A 22,917-nucleotide genomic window follows, 5' to 3' on the forward strand; every position below is an offset into this window, starting at 1 on the left:
ATATATATATATATATTTTTTAATCCCTGTCAACTATATGAAACTGTAGTAAAACATAGCAGTAGCTCTTATGGGTTGGGTTAAGTTATGAATTTACTGGTGATCAGCATTGAAAGGGGTCGCCAAATACCTGTAGCACGCAGGCGACTAACATTCAAAACCCTGTCCTGGTAACAGTAGCCTCTGAGAGCTCTCTCTCGCTACTATAAAGTAATTAAATTTCCATGTAGAATAATTATAAAATTCGGTGGATCTTTGGTTCATATCTGGGACCGAAATCTTAGGAATTTTCATGAGTGATTACTCCCGGATATGTCGTACGTATCTCGTCTTTTACCACTTGGTCTTCCTCGTTGTAGGTTTGATTAAACCCGCAATGAATATGGAAAAAGGTTCGCTCCCACAAGACTGGAAGAAGCGAAGATGAAAACAACCTGCTATACACTAATACTACTGAGGGTCAATTTGTAAGAATGTTAAGGGTGAAATTGCTTATGATCATACATCAATGAACTAATCGATACAGCTGAGAATGTTTGTAGTTGAAACTATCTCCATTTTATATTTCAAATAATATAAGTAACAAATTCATTTCTATACATTTTTATAATTAAATTTATATAATTTTCATTGACTCCTATAGGATTCCAGAGAATACTTTCTGAGTTAGAAAGAAAAGGATTTTTTCCTGACTCAGAAAGAAAGATTTCTCAGGAATCCTGAAATCATCTCATATTAATAATGTATAGATAGGTCTAACTATAATTTTTGGCTACCTTTTATCCATTATAAAAACTCCCAAAAGTATTTAAAAAATAAACACAAATATCCAGTTTATAAAAAAACAAAAATATAAATGTTCGTCTAAGGAAAGTTTATCAAATAATCGGAGAAAACGATTCAGTTTTTAAGAAAAAAATAATTTACTTTGGGAAGCAATGCTATACAGTAATCTCTGGTTTCTTTTATGCTATTTTATACTGTTTTTTTCTAATCCACAGCCCAACTTATTGAGACAATGTTAAATTTCCTTCAGTTTAATGTATTTTTTAAACATGGATTTCTCTTTATTTTAACTTTTTCTGTCGGTTGTCAGAAAAACAAATCGCTAATTACCATATAAATTATTGTATTGTATTGATTATTATATTGTATTGTGTAATATCTGGAATAATTGTGTCGATGCTGTCTTAAATTTTAACCATGCCCAATAGCTTCAATAACTTCGTAATGCCAGTTTGTACAAATTGGGCAAGGATACAAACGAATATGAAGTCTGTAGGTATGAAGTTTTTCTTCATAAACCTGTATATTAAAGACAAATGAACTGTCGAATTATCGGGCTATAAGCTTGATGCCTCTATTAAAGCAGCCGGGGTAAACAAATCGAGAATACTAGAGAGGAAAAGAAGTACAGTATTACAATCTCGAAAACGAACTAGCTTCCATATTATTCTCATTTGAGTTCGTACTCATTGGGATTATTGACAGGTTACTTTCTGGCTAAACATGAAACATTAATACTTAGAAAGGTAAGAGCTTTATATTTCGTGAATGATCAAGTTATTTCAATGGATTTTTAATAATCCTGAAATATCTTAGGTTTATAAGTAAACTATCAATTTTATTCTCTTCTTTTTCTTCAGTCTTTAAGGCTTTAGGCAGTAAATGCAATGTGTTCTTTTCCTTTCTGTCCTCAATATTTTTTTTTCTTAAGTACTCTATTAATTCTTTTATGCTTACTTAAATTTTTCAGAGAACTTTATGCCTATGGTGGATAGGAATAATAGCAATGATGTGGTATTCTTATTTCGGATTATATTATTATATGAATGATGTACCCACTAATGATAGTGTAATTATAGTGTATCATTCGCTGTATCGATTAATTGCTTGTGTTGCTTTATCATTGTTTTGCATCTGTTGCTTTTATGGATATGCAGGTAAACAACTTTAATGCTTTAACAAAAACTATTATAAAAAATATTTTTANTATTACAATCTCGAAAACGAACTAGAAATCTTCCAGATTACAAGTGAAAAAAAACACATAACATCTGTCTTCTCTTAAATGCATTAAACACGATTCCATTCACATGAAAAATAATTATATCATTTGATTTCAAGCTATTTTGTAGCTATATCTTAAAAACAATTAATTCTATCCCGGGATTTGCCGGGATTTTGGTAAACAGTTCACTTTTCTACCCCGAAATCCAGGAACAAATAAAAGACCTGGAAATGAGAAACCCTATTTCTGGTATAACGAAAAATATATAAAAGTTATATAAGAAGCCGGGCCCTAGATATTTATCTTATTTGTCTATTGGTTAATCCGGCACTAACTAAAATTATTATTAATTTAATAGTAAACCAGTATATAGGGCCTATATCGTCTCTGGCTGTAGTCTAATCAAGTGTAATCAAGTTCATTTCCAAGTATTTTAATTCTATTGTATCAAATCTAGACACTGGTTTTTAATACAATTATTAAAATGAAATTTGAAACAAATCATACAAAATTTAAAACAATTCAATAAGATAATATAATTTCACATGATTATTTATTTCACAAGCCAGAAGTAATTGACCTTTGGAAGTGAAAATTGGCTCCATGCCAACAGTAAACACGTGGTTTGGATACGTAATGATAGGGGAAGTTCAGTAAAAATGGTATTTATAAAGAGAAGTTAGAATGAAAATTGTCGTCTCTCTCTGTCATTTACTAAAAGATATGAGAATTAAATAGGTAAATAATGATTGTTTTATGAATATTAGATTTAAAGAAAAGTATTTATAAGTGTTTATAAGATTTAAATTCGATTTTATTAAATGGATTTGATGTATAAATACTGTACACATTTAAAAAAAAATCTTAATCTTTCGAGATAAAATTCTTACGTTTGAAGTTATTCTAGATTTTCTTTTAACAATATTTTATTTTTAATTATTAAAATGTATTAGTTAAAGTGTAATAAATAATTTTTAATCTTGCGGTATTCAACTGTTAACACTGTGTTAAATAAGTTAATACTGTACTGTGAGTGGAAGACGTTTAGCCAATCAGTTACTTCGTAGATGATGTCAACGTAGTGGGTTTTTCCTAACGTAAAACTAGACTAGTAGATAATCTATGTGTTATTTCTTTATGCCTTTACTTAATAGGCTGAAAGTACTTATAAAGTGCCGTTGAAAAGACTTACAAAACAATTATATACTTACTGTATATTAAAAGAATTTTAAATAATTAAATTAATAAGATAAATAAATAGTTTTTAAATAGTACAAATGTTTTTATTTGTAACGTTAAAAATATATATATATATATATTTTAATCCCTGTCAACTATATGAAACTGTAGTAAAACATAGCAGTAGCTCTTATGGGTTGGGTTAAGTTATGAATTTACTGGCGATCGGCATTGAAAGGGGTCGCCAAATACCTGTAGCACGCAGGCGACTAACATTCAAAACCCTGTCCTGGTAACAGTAGCCTCTGAGAGCTCTCTCTCGCTACTATAAAGTAATTAAATTTCCATGTAGAATAATTATAAAATTCGGTGGATCTTTGGTTCATATCTGGGACCGAAATCTTAGGAATTTTCATGAGTGATTACTCCCGGATATGTCGTACGTATCTCGTCTTTTACCACTTGGTCTTCCTCGTTGTAGGTTTGATTAAACCCGCAATGAATATGGAAAAAGGTTCGCTCCCACAAGACTGGAAGAAGCGAAGATGAAAACAACCTGCTATACACTAATACTACTGAGGGTCAATTTGTAAGAATGTTAAGGGTGAAATTGCTTATGATCATACATCAATGAACTAATCGATACAGCTGAGAATGTTTGTAGTTGAAACTATCTCCATTTTATATTTCAAATAATATAAGTAACAAATTCATTTCTATACATTTTTATAATTAAATTTATATAATTTTCATTGACTCCTATAGGATTCCAGAGAATACTTTCTGAGTTAGAAAGAAAAGGATTTTTTCCTGACTCAGAAAGAAAGATTTCTCAGGAATCCTGAAATCATCTCATATTAATAATGTATAGATAGGTCTAACTATAATTTTTGGCTACCTTTTATCCATTATAAAAACTCCCAAAAGTATTTAAAAAATAAACACAAATATCCAGTTTATAAAAAAACAAAAATATAAATGTTCGTCTAAGGAAAGTTTATCAAATAATCGGAGAAAACGATTCAGTTTTTAAGAAAAAAATAATTTACTTTGGGAAGCAATGCTATACAGTAATCTCTGGTTTCTTTTATGCTATTTTATACTGTTTTTTTCTAATCCACAGCCCAACTTATTGAGACAATGTTAAATTTCCTTCAGTTTAATGTATTTTTTAAACATGGATTTCTCTTTATTTTAACTTTTTCTGTCGGTTGTCAGAAAAACAAATAGCTAATTGCCATATAAATTATTGTATTGTATTGATTATTATATTGTATTGTGTAATATCTGGAATAATTGTGTCGATGCTGTCTTAAATTTTAACCATGCCCAATAGCTTCAATAACTTCGTAATGCCAGTTTGTACAAATTGGGCAAGGATACAAACGAATATGAAGTCTGCAGGTATGAAGTTTTTCTTCATAAACCTGTATATTAAAGACAANTTTATGAGAGCTTTTATACTTTTATAAAGCTGTCTATAATGAAAATTAATTAACTAAGGATTTTTTTGCCCTGCCAAGGTGTGGCCGAGTTATCCGGAGTGCCGGGTTATCGAGTGCCGAGTTTTCGAGGCTCTACTGTATTATCAAAGCAGCTGTAGGTGTACTTTCAATACGTTGCTGGTCAACATTCAGAAGAATCTTTCAAAACTAAACTCAAACAATTGTCTATGAATCGTGTTAGTAATCTAATTCCTTCCTTTTCTTGAAAATTTTTGAATTGAAATAACGTGAATTCCGGTTTTCATTCATAGTTAATTGAGGCCTCCTGCCTCTAATCTTTCCATATCTGGTGTTGTCTTTCACCCATCTAACTCCATTCTCGAGATTAAAGAAAGACAGACAGACGGTGGGAAATTATAGGTCTACAATTTTTTTCAAATTGCAGCCCAATGACAACATTACAACGAGTTTTACAACTAGATACTGAAGACAACCAATATCCAGTTAATAGTGTCATATATTCTGCCTAACAATAATTATTTATGATGTTAAATCTGTAACTTCTAAAAGGCATACAACAAATTCATGATATGATAGCGAGTGTTCATTGGGTAATTGAAGAATTCCTTTGGAAAGATGGTTCAATTATTATGCTATTAAATTCTTTAAAGAACATTCTTTACTTATTAATTAATTAATAACGAAAAATTGTCGGTGGATGTGTAAAAAGTGTTTCCAATAGAAACGGAATACAGTAGAGCCTCGATTCAAAATATTTTCAGCGCATTTATAAATTACTGGCAAAAATTTATACATGGAAAGAAAATGAAAATCGATTATCTTTTATTCTTCTTTAAAACATATTTTAGGTAAAAGTATTTATATATAAATACTTTATCAAAGGGGAGAAGAATCTTTTTAATTAGAATGCAAATCATATTACAGAAGGATAATATAAGAGAAGAGACTCGTAAGATAAGGAAAATTCTCATAAAGGAAAATCTTTTTATGATAATTTCACCTTATGGTTTAACCTTATTAAGTTTAACTTGCAATTTTGCGTATATATAGGCTAATACATGTCGTTACTAGAGGAAAAAAAAATAGAAAACATACTTTTATAAGTCAAAATTAAACTATTTTCATTATTTTATATTTTATCAGGCTGTACTAGAAGCCACAAAAATTAAAAGATTCCTCACTCCTGACTATATAAATCTTAAAATAAAACTACTAAATATTTGTTTTAATTATATTCTTATTAAGAATGAACTTATTTTACTTTTATATTTATTCATTAATAATTTTTTTAGGTTGACAATTCCTGTACTTGTAACAATGAGTTTTCAAATAATTTTGCCACTTTTTGGAGAAGGACCTCATTGGAAAGAAATAATAGAAGAATCGAGCCACAAATGCGAAAATGAATGGTGGCAATTTCTAATTCATATTAACAATGTTTTTATGAAAGAAAGAACGGTGAGTTAATGGATTATTGGAACCATCACTATCTAGAGCTGGTAATATTAAATTTCATAACGGTTTGATCTTAAATTTGTAAGGTTAATTAAATGCTACTTTTTGTTATAAGTTAGAAAAAGCACAAATATAAATAACTTTTTAAACAAATGTATTATCTCTTATTATAGTGTCTTCCTCATTTGTGGTTCATCGCTGTTCTTATGCAATTGAGTCTCGTTGCAATGATAATAATAGTCATATTGATTAGGTAAATAATTTATTATAATATTTTTAATATAATTTTAAAAAATTTATATAAAAACAAATTTATATTTTGTACGAACAGATGGCCAAAATTAGGAATAATATTTCTTTCATTATTAATTTTTATTGGAACGACTTCTAATGCCATGTATTTTATATTATCAAAAAATTATTATATTCCCGGATTTCCTAAACTGAATGAATATCGGTAAAATATTTCTTATTAATTAATTTATTATTATAAATTTAAATTATTATAATAATTAATTTTAAATGTATATTATACGAAAACTATAATTCTTATTTCAGAAAAATAAAGAGTTTCNAGAAAGGAAAAAGGATGAAAGAAATATATTTAGAGAACTTGGTCTTTCTGGAAGATTTAACAATATGCCCACAAATGATGAATATTTTATGCAGTATTCATAAACACGAGGAAGAATTTAACGTAACGATAACGACTTTATATATCAAAATAATTGAAATGCTAATTCGTAGATATTGGTCAAAATACGGTTATAATTATTTGCTGAAAAAATCATCATTCGTAGAAGGCGAGAAACTGTTATTGCGATTGGGGAAAATAATCTTCGAAAATCTAATTAACGATAAACATTTTGTTCTCGAGAAAGATTTAAAAAAAGAATTTTCCAACGAACAGGAATTTGAAATTATTTCACAGTTAAATATCGTTCCTGTCATTATATTTGTTCGTAATTTTAAGTATTATATTTTAATATTAGCGAAGAAACAAATTGACAGTGAAGATGAAGAGGAAGAAAAGGAAGAAAAGCTTTCGAAGGATGAACGATCTTTGAGTATATTATCCAAACCAAGCATTTCTAGAGTTAATGATTTTATTATTGTATCAGTCTTGTTTGTTGTTATTTGCATAATAACAGCAATAAACATATTTTCAAAAATGATCTATCATGAAGGTATAAAACATTTATTAATTAAAGACGTATTCATAATCTAAATATATGTTGTAGCCTAGAAGTAATAGGGAAAAGTTATAATATGTTATTATTTTGGTTATTAACTAATAATTATTTTGATGACATATGTCAAAATTCCTAAATAACGAGAGGGTAGAACTTTGGAAAAATATACGTGAAAGCAGGATAATGTCGCTCACTTAAGGGAAAACTGATAGAACATACTTAAATTTAAAGAAATATATCGTTAAAGTAACAATTTGTTGCAATGATGTAAATAACAAAGTACTTTATTATTTCATTTAGAATATTACAAATTTAGTGATAATACCCGGCATGTTAAGGTAATAGCGCTCGTTGGTTGTTTCGACTCAAGATTTTAGTACAACAGTACTCGCATTGTAGCTATTTGGGCTGTGCAAACTACTGCAATTGTTATGCAATCAATCTCTACACATTATGCAGCAGAAACAAATTTCATTGTTACTTCCAAATTCTCTACAAATACGGTTACAGCATATTTCTGCTTCTCTAACTCCTTATAAGGAAGCAAATCGTCTAAATTTTCATCATCACTTAACAACGACTTATCAGTGTTTTCAGCTGCTATTAATTAATTAACTTCTTTGTTCTCACATTACATTTCTTTGTGAGTTTGATGTTCACACTCGCTCAAGTTTAAACATCAAACGCTTCTTTGCCATACAAAATTCAGGCGACTCATATTTGGCGTAACAATAAACAAAAATACGAATGCAAAGCTAAATATATGCACAGTTTACATATATATATATAATTATTATAATTGGTAAACTATTTACTTCTTTATTAAATAAAAGATTAGAAGATTGGTTTATTAAATATGATATTTTGTGTCAGGAGCAAATACGTTTTCGACTTATCAGGATTAAATATTTGTATTAATTAAATGCATTGGTGCAGTTGAAATTCCAAAAAAGAGAGGAAAACTTTATGCTGTTTTTGTCGACTTTTGATACCGTTAATCATAAAGTTTTATGGTCTCTATTAGTAAGAATGGGTATGAATAAACGGTTTCTTAGTCTTATAATTGATATATACTCCAAAGCTACTGCAAGAGTAAAGATTTTAGCCGAAACGACTGATTCGTCTGGTATTGACATTGCAGTTTTACAGGATGAGATTCTGATCCCACTGCTTTTTTATTTACATGTTAATGGCTTGATAGTGCGATTTACTAAATCTTACCTGGGATTTCTCTTTCTGATCAAGTTGAGTTACATGTATTATTGTATGCTGACAACAATGTAATCTTTGCTGATACTCCACAAATGTTACAAAAGATACTTTCTCTTGGTACATAACAGAGAAAGTATTGTAATATCTTTCCGTGTATATGCTAGCTTACTAGTGCGTAAATCTAGCCTTATGTTTTGGTTTGTTTAAAATATATTTTGTTCGTCTCCTTAGATTTTTTTCAGGTAATTTTAATTTATTTATTTTTATGAATTAACTCGAACAGATGGAGAATATATTGAAGTCTGTCTCGTGTCAAAGCTTAGATTTAACGAATGAAAATCTTCCAAAGCCAGGTAAACTTTATAATCGTATTAACAATGTGTTAGATTCTTTATCACTTATGCAAAATATATTTTTATGTATATTATATTGCTGTAATTATTAAATGAAATTATATATACTTATTTGAATAATAATTTCTTGAAATTTTCTTTTAAATACAGTTGTAGTTAAGAACTTAAAAGGTCAAATAGGAAATCAATATTATGTGTTTACTGATGAAGAGAAGTTAAAATTCAGAAAATCTAAACGTAATTATTGAAAACTTAAAAAGAAATTAATTTATTATAATTATATTTGTTCGTAATTTTAAGTATTATATTTTAATATTAGCGAAGAAACAAATTGACAGTGAAGATGAAGAGGAAGAAAAGGAAGAAAAGCTTTCGAAGGATGAACGATCTTTGAGTATATTATCCAAACCAAGCATTTCTAGAGTTAATGATTTTATTATTGTATCAGTCTTGTTTGTTGTTATTTGCATAATAACAGCAATAAACATATTTTCAAAAATGATCTATCATGAAGGTATAAAACATTTATTAATTAAAGACGTATTCATAATCTAAATATATGTTGTAGCCTAGAAGTAATAGGGAAAAGTTATAATATGTTATTATTTTGGTTATTAACTAATAATTATTTTGATGACATATGTCAAAATTCCTAAATAACGAGAGGGTAGAACTTTGGAAAAATATACGTGAAAGCAGGATAATGTCGCTCACTTAAGGGAAAACTGATAGAACATACTTAAATTTAAAGAAATATATCGTTAAAGTAACAATTTGTTGCAATGATGTAAATAACAAAGTACTTTATTATTTCATTTAGAATATTACAAATTTAGTGATAATACCCGGCATGTTAAGGTAATAGCGCTCGTTGGTTGTTTCGACTCAAGATTTTAGTACAACAGTACTCGCATTGTAGCTATTTGGGCTGTGCAAACTACTGCAATTGTTATGCAATCAATCTCTACACATTATGCAGCAGAAACAAATTTCATTGTTACTTCCAAATTCTCTACAAATACGGTTACAGCATATTTCTGCTTCTCTAACTCCTTATAAGGAAGCAAATCGTCTAAATTTTCATCATCACTTAACAACGACTTATCAGTGTTTTCAGCTGCTATTAATTAATTAACTTCTTTGNGAAGAAAGGAAAAAGGATGAAAGAAATATATTTAGAGAACTTGGTCTTTCTGGAAGATTTAACAATATGCCCACAAATGATGAATATTTTATGCAGTATTCATAAACACGAGGAAGAATTTAACGTAACGATAACGACTTTATATATCAAAATAATTGAAATGCTAATTCGTAGATATTGGTCAAAATACGGTTATAATTATTTGCTGAAAAAATCATCATTCGTAGAAGGCGAGAAACTGTTATTGCGATTGGGGAAAATAATCTTCGAAAATCTAATTAACGATAAACATTTTGTTCTCGAGAAAGATTTAAAAAAAGAATTTTCCAACGAACAGGAATTTGAAATTATTTCACAGTTAAATATCGTTCCTGTCACAAATTTTGGAGACGATATAGCAATTTCTACTTTTCATCAGACGTTGATCGAATTTCTTGCTGCCTTCTATGTATTTAATTTAGAATATAAAAGCAATAAGTGTAGTTTACATCAATTTGAAGTTACAACAATGGAAAAATATTTTTTAAATTTTTTACTTTACATATTTCTTTACGGTATGCATGCCTTCTGGAACTTCGACAGGTTGGAAGTAAGTTTAAGAGATACCAAAGAACTACTCATTACGTTAAACCCTGATAGGTTTCAATCCGTTCAAGACTTGGAGATATTTCAGATATGTAGAGATAAGATTTTAGATGNCGAAAATCTAATTAACGATAAACATTTTGTTCTCGAGAAAGATTTAAAAAAAGAATTTTCCAACGAACAGGAATTTGAAATTATTTCACAGTTAAATATCGTTCCTGTCACAAATTTTGGAGACGATATAGCAATTTCTACTTTTCATCAGATGTTGATCGAATTTCTTGCTGCCTTCTATGTATTTAATTTAGAATATAAAAACAATAAATATTCTGTGGAAGTATACGGAATTACGGTGATAAAAGGATATTTTAAAAATTTTTTACGTTTCATATTTCTTTATGGCATGCAAACTTTCTGGGACTTTGATAGATTGGAAAGAGACTTAACAGAAGGCGAAAACTTATACAATATGAAAAGAACACGAATAATTCAATTTCCTGGAGATTTGGAAATATTTCAGATATGCAGAGATAAGATTTCAGAAGAGAGATTTGCAAAATTCTGTATGATAAAAGCTGATATCACTTATAACATAGAGTGGGATTCAGTATCCACTCTAAGGGAAGTTCTAAGTCGTAATCAAGTTGAGCTTGTAACAATTTTTCTTCCAACAAATAAAGAAAAATGGAAGAGAGTACAAAGAGATGTTGTCTTGTTGCTAAAGTCAAATCCCTCAATTAGATATGTTTGTTTTCAATTAAATTCGTGTCCTTGTTACATCGACGAACATAAACATGTTTTTGTAGATTTGCGAAGTTTACTAGAAGCTGCAATTTCTGCAATCGATATCGAATCAACTGTTATTGTAGAAATAGAACATAAATTTAGAGATTTTAAAAAAATAAGTAGAAATTTTCGTTCTGAAGATTTTTATAGAGAAGAAGAAATTGTTAGTTTAGTTTATTTTGCCTTAAACCAAATAAACCAACCTCCATTTTCTGTAAAACTTGGCAAAATTCATTTGCAATTTAGACAAAAAATTGAATTAGAAATGGCAAGAGAAATGATTCTTTTCGTATCTGAAAAACAAATTGAAACATATTCTAAATATTCTTGGTGGCAGGATTTGTTAATGAACACTCTTAATTGGGTGGAACATCAACCTAGGCATTACACGCTGCAAATTGATGATCATGAAATTATATCAATTTTATAAGTTTTATTTNAATTCTTATATATTAATGTAAAGGATAAAATCTGTCAAATGTAAAAATAAAAATAAATAGCTTAGTCCTATAGCTGAAATTAATATATACAAAATAAAAGAGCACTTAGCTGAAAATAAAGCTTTAGTATGTTTTTAGAATGTTCTTTTTTTTTTTTTTTTTTTCCATTAATGTTTGATGTTTCAACGAAAGAAAAACTACAGTAGTAAGTTGAAAACTTTTTTGGTAAGAAAAGTTTTTTCAATATAATAAGTATCAAGTATTAGGAAAGAATAAAATTTGACTGAATTGATAGAATAAGGCTACACAAATATCACAAAAAATTAATGTTTATTTAATTTTGTTACTGAAATGTAATCTCTAAGTTATTACATTGGCATTACTTTTTGAAATTAGTTGCTAAAATACAAGCATTACCAATAATTATTAGAATTAACAAATTAAGCATAAAGTTACCTAAAATTAAAATTGATTTATTTTTATAAAAGTCAAATTTTTGTTACTGAAATGTAATCTCTAAGTTATTACATTGGCATTACTTTTTGAAATTAGTTGCTAAAATACAAGCATTACCTATAATTATTAGAATTAACAATTTTGATAGGTAGCCATGCCAATCATGCGTTTGCAATTTCATTCTCTTTGGAGATACCTGAGTGAGTGGGATTACCCGTCACTACACTGCTTTTCCTTAATAATTCTGTGGCGATAAGCGTAGATTTTTTAAGCATAAAATGTATTGACTTAAATGAAGTATTTTATAAACAGTGAAATGTAGAAATTTTTAGAATTTATGTAATTATAATTAAAATTTAATTATTCTTATAAATATATCAAATATTTCAGAAACAATTGGACAATCTTCCTTCAACCTAAATATAATTGACATCCTGTTACTACTAGCGATTGCTATCGCTTCTTGTTTTGGATTTTTAATATATTATAATGGATATATAAGTGGTAAGATTTCAAAACTTTCTATATTAACACATACATTATATCACTTTTATTATTCTATTTTTATATTATTATTTAGATGGGGATCTTCTGAAAAAAACAAGCAAGCTGAAAAAGAAATATGCAGAAATGAATTCGTTTGAGCATCATAATCTTTGGTATGACAGTTCTTGCGATATTCCTTTCGAAAAATATGTTATTAATTTAAAAGTAGTCGAAGATAAAATGGTGGAAAATTCTTTAAGAAATGAAATATTTTTATTAGAAGACATATTTACCATTAAAAGAATTTCTAGTCAAAAGCAATTTATACTGGTAACTGGAAAACCATTTTTTGGTAAAACAACATTGGTTAGAAGATTGGCATACGATTGGTCTACAAGAAAGAGTCTTCATTACCTGTCACGATACGACATATTAATTGTCATTCAGTTACGAGAATTAGGGAACAGAACGATTATTGAGGCCATTACAGAAACCATTTTAGGAACTAGAGATGAAAATTCAATTAACGCCTTCGTGAAATCAAAATTAAACTTTCTCATTCTGTTAGATGGATACGATAACATGGTTAAGAAGCAATTGTTCTTAGATTTTCTACGGTCATCAATAAATAATCCTTCACCTAAAATGACGGTCGTTTTAACAAGTAACGAAAAGGTTTCAAAAACAATCAGAATCAAATTCGATTGGCATTTTTCTTTGACTGGTTTGATGCAAGAAGATCAGATAAGTTACGTGGCACAAGTGTTTGTTGACGATGTGAAGAAAGGAAAAAGGATGAAAGAAATATATTTAGAGAACTTGGTCTTTCTGGAAGATTTAACAATATGCCCACAAATGATGAATATTTTATGCAGTATTCATAAACACGAGGAAGAATTTAACGTAACGATAACGACTTTATATATCAAAATAATTGAAATGCTAATTCGTAGATATTGGTCAAAATACGGTTATAATTATTTGCTGAAAAAATCATCATTCGTAGAAGGCGAGAAACTGTTATTGCGATTGGGGAAAATAATCTTCGAAAATCTAATTAACGATAAACATTTTGTTCTCGAGAAAGATTTAAAAAAAGAATTTTCCAACGAACAGGAATTTGAAATTATTTCACAGTTAAATATCGTTCCTGTCACAAATTTTGGAGACGATATAGCAATTTCTACTTTTCATCAGATGTTGATCGAATTTCTTGCTGCCTTCTATGTATTTAATTTAGAATATAAAAACAATAAATATTCTGTGGAAGTATACGGAATTACGGTGATAAAAGGATATTTTAAAAATTTTTTACGTTTCATATTTCTTTATGGCATGCAAACTTTCTGGGACTTTGATAGATTGGAAAGAGACTTAACAGAAGGCGAAAACTTATACAATATGAAAAGAACACGAATAATTCAATTTCCTGGAGATTTGGAAATATTTCAGATATGCAGAGATAAGATTTCAGAAGAGAGATTTGCAAAATTCTGTATGATAAAAGCTGATATCACTTATAACATAGAGTGGGATTCAGTATCCACTCTAAGGGAAGTTCTAAGTCGTAATCAAGTTGAGCTTGTAACAATTTTTCTTCCAACAAATAAAGAAAAATGGAAGAGAGTACAAAGAGATGTTGTCTTGTTGCTAAAGTCAAATCCCTCAATTAGATATGTTTGTTTTCAATTAAATTCGTGTCCTTGTTACATCGACGAACATAAACATGTTTTTGTAGATTTGCGAAGTTTACTAGAAGCTGCAATTTCTGCAATCGATATCGAATCAACTGTTATTGTAGAAATAGAACATAAATTTAGAGATTTTAAAAAAATAAGTAGAAATTTTCGATCTGAAGATTTTTATAGAGAAGAAGAAATTGTTAGTTTAGTTTATTTTGCCTTAAACCAAATAAACCAACCTCCATTTTCTGTAAAACTTGGCAAAATTCATTTGCAATTTAGACAAAAAATTGAATTAGAAATGGCAAGAGAAATGATTCTTTTCGTATCTGAAAAACAAATTGAAACATATTCTAAATATTCTTGGTGGCAGGATTTGTTAATGAACACTCTTAATTGGGTGGAACATCAACCTAGGCATTACACGCTGCAAATTGATGATCATGAAATTATATCAATTTTATAAGTTTTATTTTAAAATGCAATTGTTTTTACTAAAAATGTTAATTTAAAAAAAAATCTGTAATTTTGTGAAGTAAATACGCATAATTTAAGTATTAATTGGGAATTTAAAACATAGATAAAATGTTAATTCAAATATACTTTTGTAATTTTTAAAATACTCGTAAGTTTATGTACAGATATTTAGTGAAATTATATTTATATCACTAATATAAAAACGGAAATTGCGAATTGAAATATATGTATATATGTGTATATATATATATATATATATAATTAGAAAATAAAGTCACGTTTTTATGTTAAGAAATTTTTCATTTACTTTATTTCAAAATAAACGTTAAATAATTAATATAGTGGAATCTGATTAACTTGAATCTATTGTGTAAAAAATCCAGTAAGGATTTTCTAAAATATATGCTCTCCACCTCAAATTAGTATTATAGTATCTTGCCCCTGTACATCATACTTTTCCTTTTACAATAGAGTAGTGCAATTTATCTTTTAACTGCGTTCAGGGGAAAACTTTTGAATTGAAATAATGTGAATCCCAGTTAGCATCAGAAGTTCGTTTATAGTTAATCGGGGCCTCCTGCTCCTGACTTCTCTTCAGACTATAATCTTTCAAACTTTATGTATAAATAACTTATAATTTACAATTACATTACAATTATTATTACATAACTTTGGATTGTTTTGCACGAACAAAATACAATTGTTATCCCTATACAGCTTTCTTGGATATACCTTAATATTAAATTGTGATATTAATTGTCATAATTTAATATTAAGGTAATAATTTTATTTTTAAAATAAAGTCCAAAAATGCTGAATATGGATAACGATTATAATGTTTTGTTCGTGCAAGCAAATAACAAATATATCAAAGTAAATTATAACAACAAAATACTCCCTGTAATAAATTTTGATAAAAATATTTAAAAATTTTAAATAAACAAAATCTGTTTTAATTGGCCCATAAAATAACAATTAAGTAGCGACTGTTACAAATCATAAACTAAAAATCGCCCGATCAGGAATGGTCGTCAATTGGGTAAACCATCTTTTATGATCACAAAAGTGCCATCAAAAATACCCAATTGACTAATTATTTTTCCAATCTGGCAGCTCACTTTCATTGTATACCAATGATGTATTTTCGGCAAATCCTTCCCCATGAATTACGTATATCTAATTATGTGTTAATTAGGGACATTAAGGACATTTCCTTAATGTCCCTAAACAAGTTCTTCAAATATTTTCGAGTCATTATAAGAATGAACTCGTTTTTCATTAATACAGTATCGCTTAAATAGTTCAAGTAGAAAATGCATCATTGATCTGCTTCTTCCTCATCGCGTACAATGATATACTTTAATCCCCTTCTATCTTAAACTGTATACGTAATTAATGAAAGATTTCCTATATACAGGGCGGTTATAATTAAAGTTGCCCTATTCAGACCTGTATAGAGCCCGTTCTCTTTGATATATTCTGATGAAACTTGGTATATACGTTATATGGACTATGGGAAAAAGGAAAATGCAAAAAAATAATTAATTTAAATTTCTACCACAAGGTGAAAAAATGGCGCATGTAGAACAAGAAACACAAAATGGAAACGCGCAAAAGATTTTTATTCACGAAATTTGCTCAATGTGCAATCCATTTGCATCAATTACATGTTCAAAGCGCCTTACAGCGTGTTCAACATTAACCAAATACATTTCTTGAGAAATTGCAGCAATATGGCGTGTTGTGCTTGCTTTCAATACAGGCAGAGTTCGTATGCCTCTCTATAGACACAATCTTCTGAAAACATGGCTTTGCTAGCGGGATATTCGGAAGGCAAGCGTGTGTCACGGACACATCTGAACATCGATGTTTGGCTGGGTATATTCGGCGCTTTCTCCTGAGGTGACTGCGCTAGACACCAAACATCCCGCTATCAAATGCATCGAAATATCGCTTTCATTACTCTCCAGCTGGGTCACATCTAATACCTCGCTACAACGCAGTGATAATCGCGAGCGAAAGTGTCCGAAAACATGGCTTTGCTAGCGGGATATTCGGAAGGCAAGCGTGTGTCACGGACACATCTGAACATCGATGTTTGGCTGGGTATATTCGGCGCTTTCTCCTGAGGTGACTGCGCTAGACACCAAACATCCCGCTATCAAATGCATCGAAATATCGCTTTCATTACTCTCCAGCTGGGTCACATCTAATACCTCGCTACAACGCAGTGATAATCGCGAGCGAAAGTCTCCGAAAACATGGCTTTGCTAGCGGGATATTCGGAAGGCAAGCGTGTGTCACGGACACATCTGAACATCGATGTTCGGCTGGGTACATTCGGCGCTTTCTCCTGAGGTGACTGCGCTAAACAACAAACATTCCACTAGCAAATACATGGAAATCTCACCTCGATGAAACTTTCGACTTCTGCATTGAATGTTTTTAACAATGGAACAGTAACAATAAAATTCAACAATGTTATTCTTTGTTGCGTTCTATCAATTAAAAAAAAATAAAAATTTATGTAATTTTTTATTTCTAAATTAAAAATATTATGAATTTTGTATTTAGACTATATTCATATAAAATGAAATTATGTTTTAATTTAATATAAATCAAATGAACGACTTTGTTAATTTAATGTCGTTTTTAAAATGACATAGTATTGTAATTTTCAATACTATGTATTGTAAAATATTCGCTTTTAATATAAAAAAAAAAATAGGTATTTAGAAAATTTAGTTTCGTTTTACATTTTAAATGAATAAGTTAAAAATGAATAGCAGTAAGACAAAATTTCTTAAATTGATTCATTATTCCAGTTTTATTAAGTTATGGATTATTTATATACCGAACTGTCTGTTAGTGATAAAACAATTATCTACAGTAGGGGGAGGTGTTTAGCTTCATTGAACTTCCTTTCGTTTCATTAAACTGTATACAGTTTATGCATTTTATTATATTTATTTCAAAATTTCTTGCATGTTTCGTTTCTACTTATAGTATCTATCATTCGTGAAGTAATAAAATTTTAAAGAGGAATCGAGTTTTATTGGACATCCGGAGAAAGGAGGAGGTTACGGAAACTTGGACAAGAAGGAAAGAGGAAGTAAAAATTTCAAGAGAAATGCAGATGTAATTTATGGACAGCACCAGTGAGAAACTGGTGCTGTCCATAAAGCATTTGCACGTGATTTGTTTTTAAAATTTAAAATATTATAAGATGATTTGTTTAATTTCACGTGACAGAAGCAAACGATAGTTGGAAATGAACTTTGGCACGAAGCCAACAACACGTGGTTGAAACACGTGTTGAAACCACGGTTCAAAGTTAAAAATTTCAGTTCATATAGGGAGAAGTTACAATGAAAGTTGCCTCTGTGTGATTTAAAATAAGGTGTGAGTGTTAATGGTTTCATATAACAGGTAAGAAATAAATCATATTAAATAATTATTTATGAATTATAAATTTAAAATTTATATAACAGTAAAAATATAATCATCTACTTATAAATCTAATATTATTGAATCGAATTTCATACGTAAATACTGTGGACTTATTTAGATATTAACGTAATTTTTCATGTTATAATTGGAAGACATTCGGACAATCAATTACTTCGTAGATGATGTCAACATATTTAACGATGATAGAAGGGCTTCTCCCAACTGATACTACATTAGAAAGTAACTTTATCAGCTTCATGCTTTACCCGAAAGTAACAAATAAAATAATAAACGAAATACAATTAATTTATATATCAAAAATCTATTATAGGATATTTATAAAATTAAAAATAGGATTATAAAATAAAATTTGTTCTGAAAATTAATAACAGAGTAAAGTTTGAGTAAGATGAAATTGTAAACAAAGAAAATATACTGGAAAAGAGGAATCCGTGATACAAATGGAAGCTTCCACATCTCAAATGGAAATTTCTGCAATGCAAATGGAAACAGTCGCAAATGATTTAGAAACAAATTTGGTAAGGTTATTTTCAATAAATTTTTATTATTACTATTATTACTATGTTGGGTTTAGTGGGTTATACTCGGTTGACACCGGTGACTGTGTAATATGCCGGACCATAGTCGAGGCATAGCAACCAAAACAAGACAAAAATTAAAGTGTGTCAGTGTTTATGTCTGTATTCAGGAATTTCCTAACAATATGACATATATTCAATATAGAGGTCTTATATAGTGTGATGTATGTGTTTCTATTCAACTATAATGTTTTCAGGCTTTTGTTTAGCGTGTGTGGTATGACACCTGTAGAGGAGAGAATGATAGGTAGTACAGTACAATAAGCACCCTATTCATCCTCCACAGATGCCTTATTTTTTAAGCGTGTTCTGTGAACTTGCTGATTTTTTTAGTGCATGTGTTTTGTATATTGTTAGTGTTTGGAGTGGATATGTTTATAATGTATGTGATTTTATTGTGTTTGTCAATGAGTGTGATGTCTGGTCTGTTGTGGTAAGTAGTTTTATCTGTGATTATGGCTCTGTCAAAGTATATACATCCCACAGACAGTGTTGTTTTCCAACACTGTCTGTGGGATGTTTCTGTAATATGGTTCGTGATGTCTAATAATTTGTGTTTGTTTGCAAGCTCTTGGTGTATTATATTTGCTACTTGATTATGTCTACGTAATAATCTGATTATGTCTACGTAATAATCTGTTTGTGTCAAGTACTTGCAACCGGAAGTGATGTGTTGTATAGTTTCTGGCATGATGTGACATTTTCTGCATGTGTCATTTGTAAATGTTGTCTTTCAGTTTCTCTTATGTGGATGCCCGCCGTGGAGTGCCTTTTGAACCCACGATTGCTTAATGGTGTCTATGCTTTTTATATGTTGTGAGTGTAAATTTAATGGTGTGTTATTTGAGTCTGCTAAAGTTACTGCTTTATGTAACTATGATGTTTCTTGTTTTTGTAGAAAAACTCTCGCAGTGTCTATATTTGTTTGCAGGGAGGGTTAATTATGTCAATCAGACTATTTATACATGTAAGGGTTAATCTTTCTATTGCGTATTTAGGATGATGTTGTTTATGCTTAGTAAGTGTTGTTCTTGTTTTCCTTTGAAGTTACTCAAGATCTGTGCGAATTCAATGTATAACTCCAAAAGAATATGTGAATACTGGGATGACATACGTGTTTATTGCTTTAACCGTGTTCTGAGAATAGCGTTTAATCTACTTTGGTATTCTTTAATTAATCTTTGCTTTATTTGTGTATGTTCTGTTAGTTTGGCCTGTTTGAATCCTAAATACTTGTAGAATTCGCCCTCTTCTATGGATTCAATATCTCCATTTCCAAGTGCAAAATCTTTCTTCAGAACTCCTTTTTCTATGTGAAGTGTTTTGCATTTGTATAAGCCAAACTTTATTGGTATGTCTTTGGTGTATGAATGGATGATTTGTAGGCGTTGGTGAAGTTGTTTTTGTGTGGATGCGTAAAGTTTCATCCATTTACATGAGATGTGACAGCGTAAACTGTATTGTTTTTTTCATGTCTGATACTGTAGCCGTATTGCGTGTTGTTTAACATATTGGATAATGGATTCAGGGCTAAGCAGAACCAGAGAGGACTCAAGGAATCTCTTTGAAACATTCCTCACCTTATGAATATTTGGTTTGTTTGTATGAAAGTGTTATGAACCCTGAAATGTAGTGTTCTTCTCCAGTGCTGCATAGTGTTTTGAGAAAAATGCAATGAGTGATGGATGTATTCTGTACATGTGTAGAATATGTAGCATTGTGTGTAACAGCACTGGACCAAAGAAAAGACCAATAAGTTATGAGTTCTTCTTCTGTTGGTGTGCCACTGTGCTATGTATCAGTGTTTGTTTTGTTACTAATTTGTCTGTAAAAGAGCTTTTATTGTTTGTAAATAACTTATTTTGTTGTTTTCGTAGTGTACATGTTTTCTATTGTTTGAGTCTACATGCTTTGGCTGTGAGTTTTTGTTTTAGTGTATCGATGTATTCTGTAATGTGTGTGTTGTGATGTTCATGTTTTGTGTGTTTTGATTTTCTTGAAAATGTTTTTGAGTTGTTTGTTTAATTTGGGTGTTATGTTGTTTTTAGTGTATTGTGTCAGCCTGCCTAATTGCTGTCTAATGTCATTTATTTGTGTTTCTATTCTTCTCTGCCAGGCAGGCTTGTGCTAGACTTGTGTTTTGTGTGTATCTGTATGCGATTGTATTTTCAGTCCATGCTGTGTCACTACTGTGACTGTCCCAGCATAAACTAATGTATGAATGTCTGAGAGTGTAAAAATTAAATGAATGTAGTGTAGTAATAAGTGAGTGTTTACATAATTTAGTATTTTTCCTACTATCTTTGACGTGTTGATTTTTGGTATTCGTGGTCTTCGTGTGGGATCTGTACATATATATTTAGTGAGTTTTCTTGAAATATAAGAGCGTATTAACTAAATCTGTGTTATCAGTGGTGGACGAGGAAGTGTCCGTAGTATCATTAGTGGTAGTTGTTGTATGTGTGGTATTATCAATGCTTGTTGTTGGATTAACCTGACAGGTTACATGATCTTCATTAATGTTAAATGTTTTTGTCTGTTGCTGTATTTGATCAGCAACCTGTTGTTTGTGGGATAAGGTTATTGTGTATATTTGTTCTCTTTTGATCAATAACCCTTTGTTCGGTGACAGTGAGGTGAGGATATTGTTGTGTGAATCTACGGTAAGTATGAAATTATATGGTCTCTTTATGTTGTCCATTTTCAGAATTTTATAGATAATTTGAATTTATTTTTATGAACTCGAACAGATAGAGAATATATTAAAGTCTATCCCTTGTCAAAGCTTAGATTTAACGAATGAAAATCTTTCAAAACCAGGTAAATTTTATAAATGTATGAAACACTTAATTATCATTAATGCAAAATATATTTTGATTTCTATCAATTTTCTGGTTTTATAATATTTTAATAAATGAAATCATATATATTGTACTTATTACAATAATAATTTATTAAAATTTATTTTTAAATTTAGTTGTCGTTAAAACTTACAAGGACAAATAGGAAATCAATATTATATATTCAGTGATGAACAGAAGATAAAATCCAGAAAATGTAATTATTGAAAACTTAAAGAAAATCGAAATTTAATATACAAGTAAACCTATTTATATTTCTTTATTTGTTCTAGAAAAGGGCAAGATAGTCATGAACTGATTTTGTCTTATAGAAGAACAAATAAAGAAGAAATTTATTAACAGCTCGATTTCGTATAATTAATAATTAAATAATATTATTCATAATTTTAAGTGTTTTCTTTTAATATTAGTGAGAAAACAAATTGATAGTGAAAATGAAGGGGAAGGAAAGGAAGAAGAGATTTCAAAGCGAGCTTTTTCAATTACACCATCCAAGCCATCCACTTCTATAATTAATATTATTATTATTGTATCAGTCTTATTTGCTGTTATATGCAATATAATAATTAAGATATTTCGAACAAGATTAAATAATGAAGGTATAAAACATTTACTAAAGATATAGTCATATTAATATAGTATACAGTACAAAATAGCCTAGAAGTAATAGAAATGATTATTAATTGATAATTATTTTTATGATAAGTTCTAAACTTTCCAAGTAAGGAGAGGTTAATAAATGAAAAATAATGTTTAACATATGCATTTTTATAAGTTACTAAATCAATAATAAGTTAGATTATAAGTTAGATTCGAAATAATCTTTTACAATTCTTTCTCTGTTGTGCTTTTATCTTCATTTCTGTGGTGATTTCACATTGTACTGTTTTAAAAACCTCTTTGATACAATTCTTTCTAACAGTACTGTTTGGTCTTATCTCCTATTCTGCATATTAGGTCGCTGTAAGCGATACTTGCGAAACATATCTTTATCTTTTTTCAGTTTAATCCCGACTAATTTCATGCTTTTGATAAAGTATTAACAGTGAAATGTAGAAATGTTTAGAACTTATGTAATTATA

At 29.3% G+C, this 22,917-nt stretch overlaps 2 protein-coding genes and 1 long non-coding RNA gene across 5 annotated transcripts; all 3 read left to right on the forward strand.

Annotated features, from left to right (window-relative positions):
- Positions 1-8,112: 8,112 nt before the first annotated feature.
- LOC111622509 lies at positions 8,113-15,192 on the forward strand. Of its 2 annotated transcripts, none has more exons than XM_023364910.1 (5): positions 8,113-8,869; positions 9,020-9,106; positions 9,189-9,383; positions 12,671-12,784; positions 12,861-15,192. In XM_023364910.1, the coding sequence occupies exons 1-5, from the start codon at positions 8,800-8,802 to the stop codon at positions 14,912-14,914; spliced, it is 2,520 nt and encodes an 839-aa protein (XP_023220678.1). In that variant the 5' UTR covers positions 8,113-8,799; the 3' UTR covers positions 14,915-15,192. The 2 variants fall into 2 exon arrangements, with proteins under 2 accessions (XP_023220678.1, XP_023220679.1); XM_023364911.1 differs by having other exon boundaries at positions 9,189-9,263.
- Positions 10,020-11,814, forward strand: LOC111622510. Its single transcript, XM_023364912.1, has 2 exons — positions 10,020-10,321; positions 10,754-11,814. Exons 1-2 carry the CDS (start codon positions 10,030-10,032, stop codon positions 11,812-11,814), a joined length of 1,353 nt encoding a protein of 450 aa, XP_023220680.1. The 5' UTR covers positions 10,020-10,029.
- A 2,871-nt stretch (positions 15,193-18,063) lies between the features above and the next one.
- LOC111622489 lies at positions 18,064-22,438 on the forward strand. Of its 2 annotated transcripts, none has more exons than XR_002756280.1 (6): positions 18,064-18,354; positions 18,528-18,615; positions 18,768-18,914; positions 21,725-21,794; positions 21,952-22,031; positions 22,108-22,438. It is a non-coding gene; the product is annotated as an uncharacterized LOC111622489 (long non-coding RNA). The 2 variants fall into 2 exon arrangements; XR_002756279.1 differs by having other exon boundaries at positions 22,246-22,438.
- Positions 22,439-22,917: the final 479 nt, after the last annotated feature.

This window comes from Centruroides sculpturatus, unplaced genomic scaffold, assembly GCF_000671375.1.
Source record: "Centruroides sculpturatus isolate CEXI.00-Female unplaced genomic scaffold, Cexi_2.0 scaffold291, whole genome shotgun sequence".
Classification (NCBI taxonomy): Eukaryota; Metazoa; Arthropoda; class Arachnida; order Scorpiones; family Buthidae; genus Centruroides; species Centruroides sculpturatus.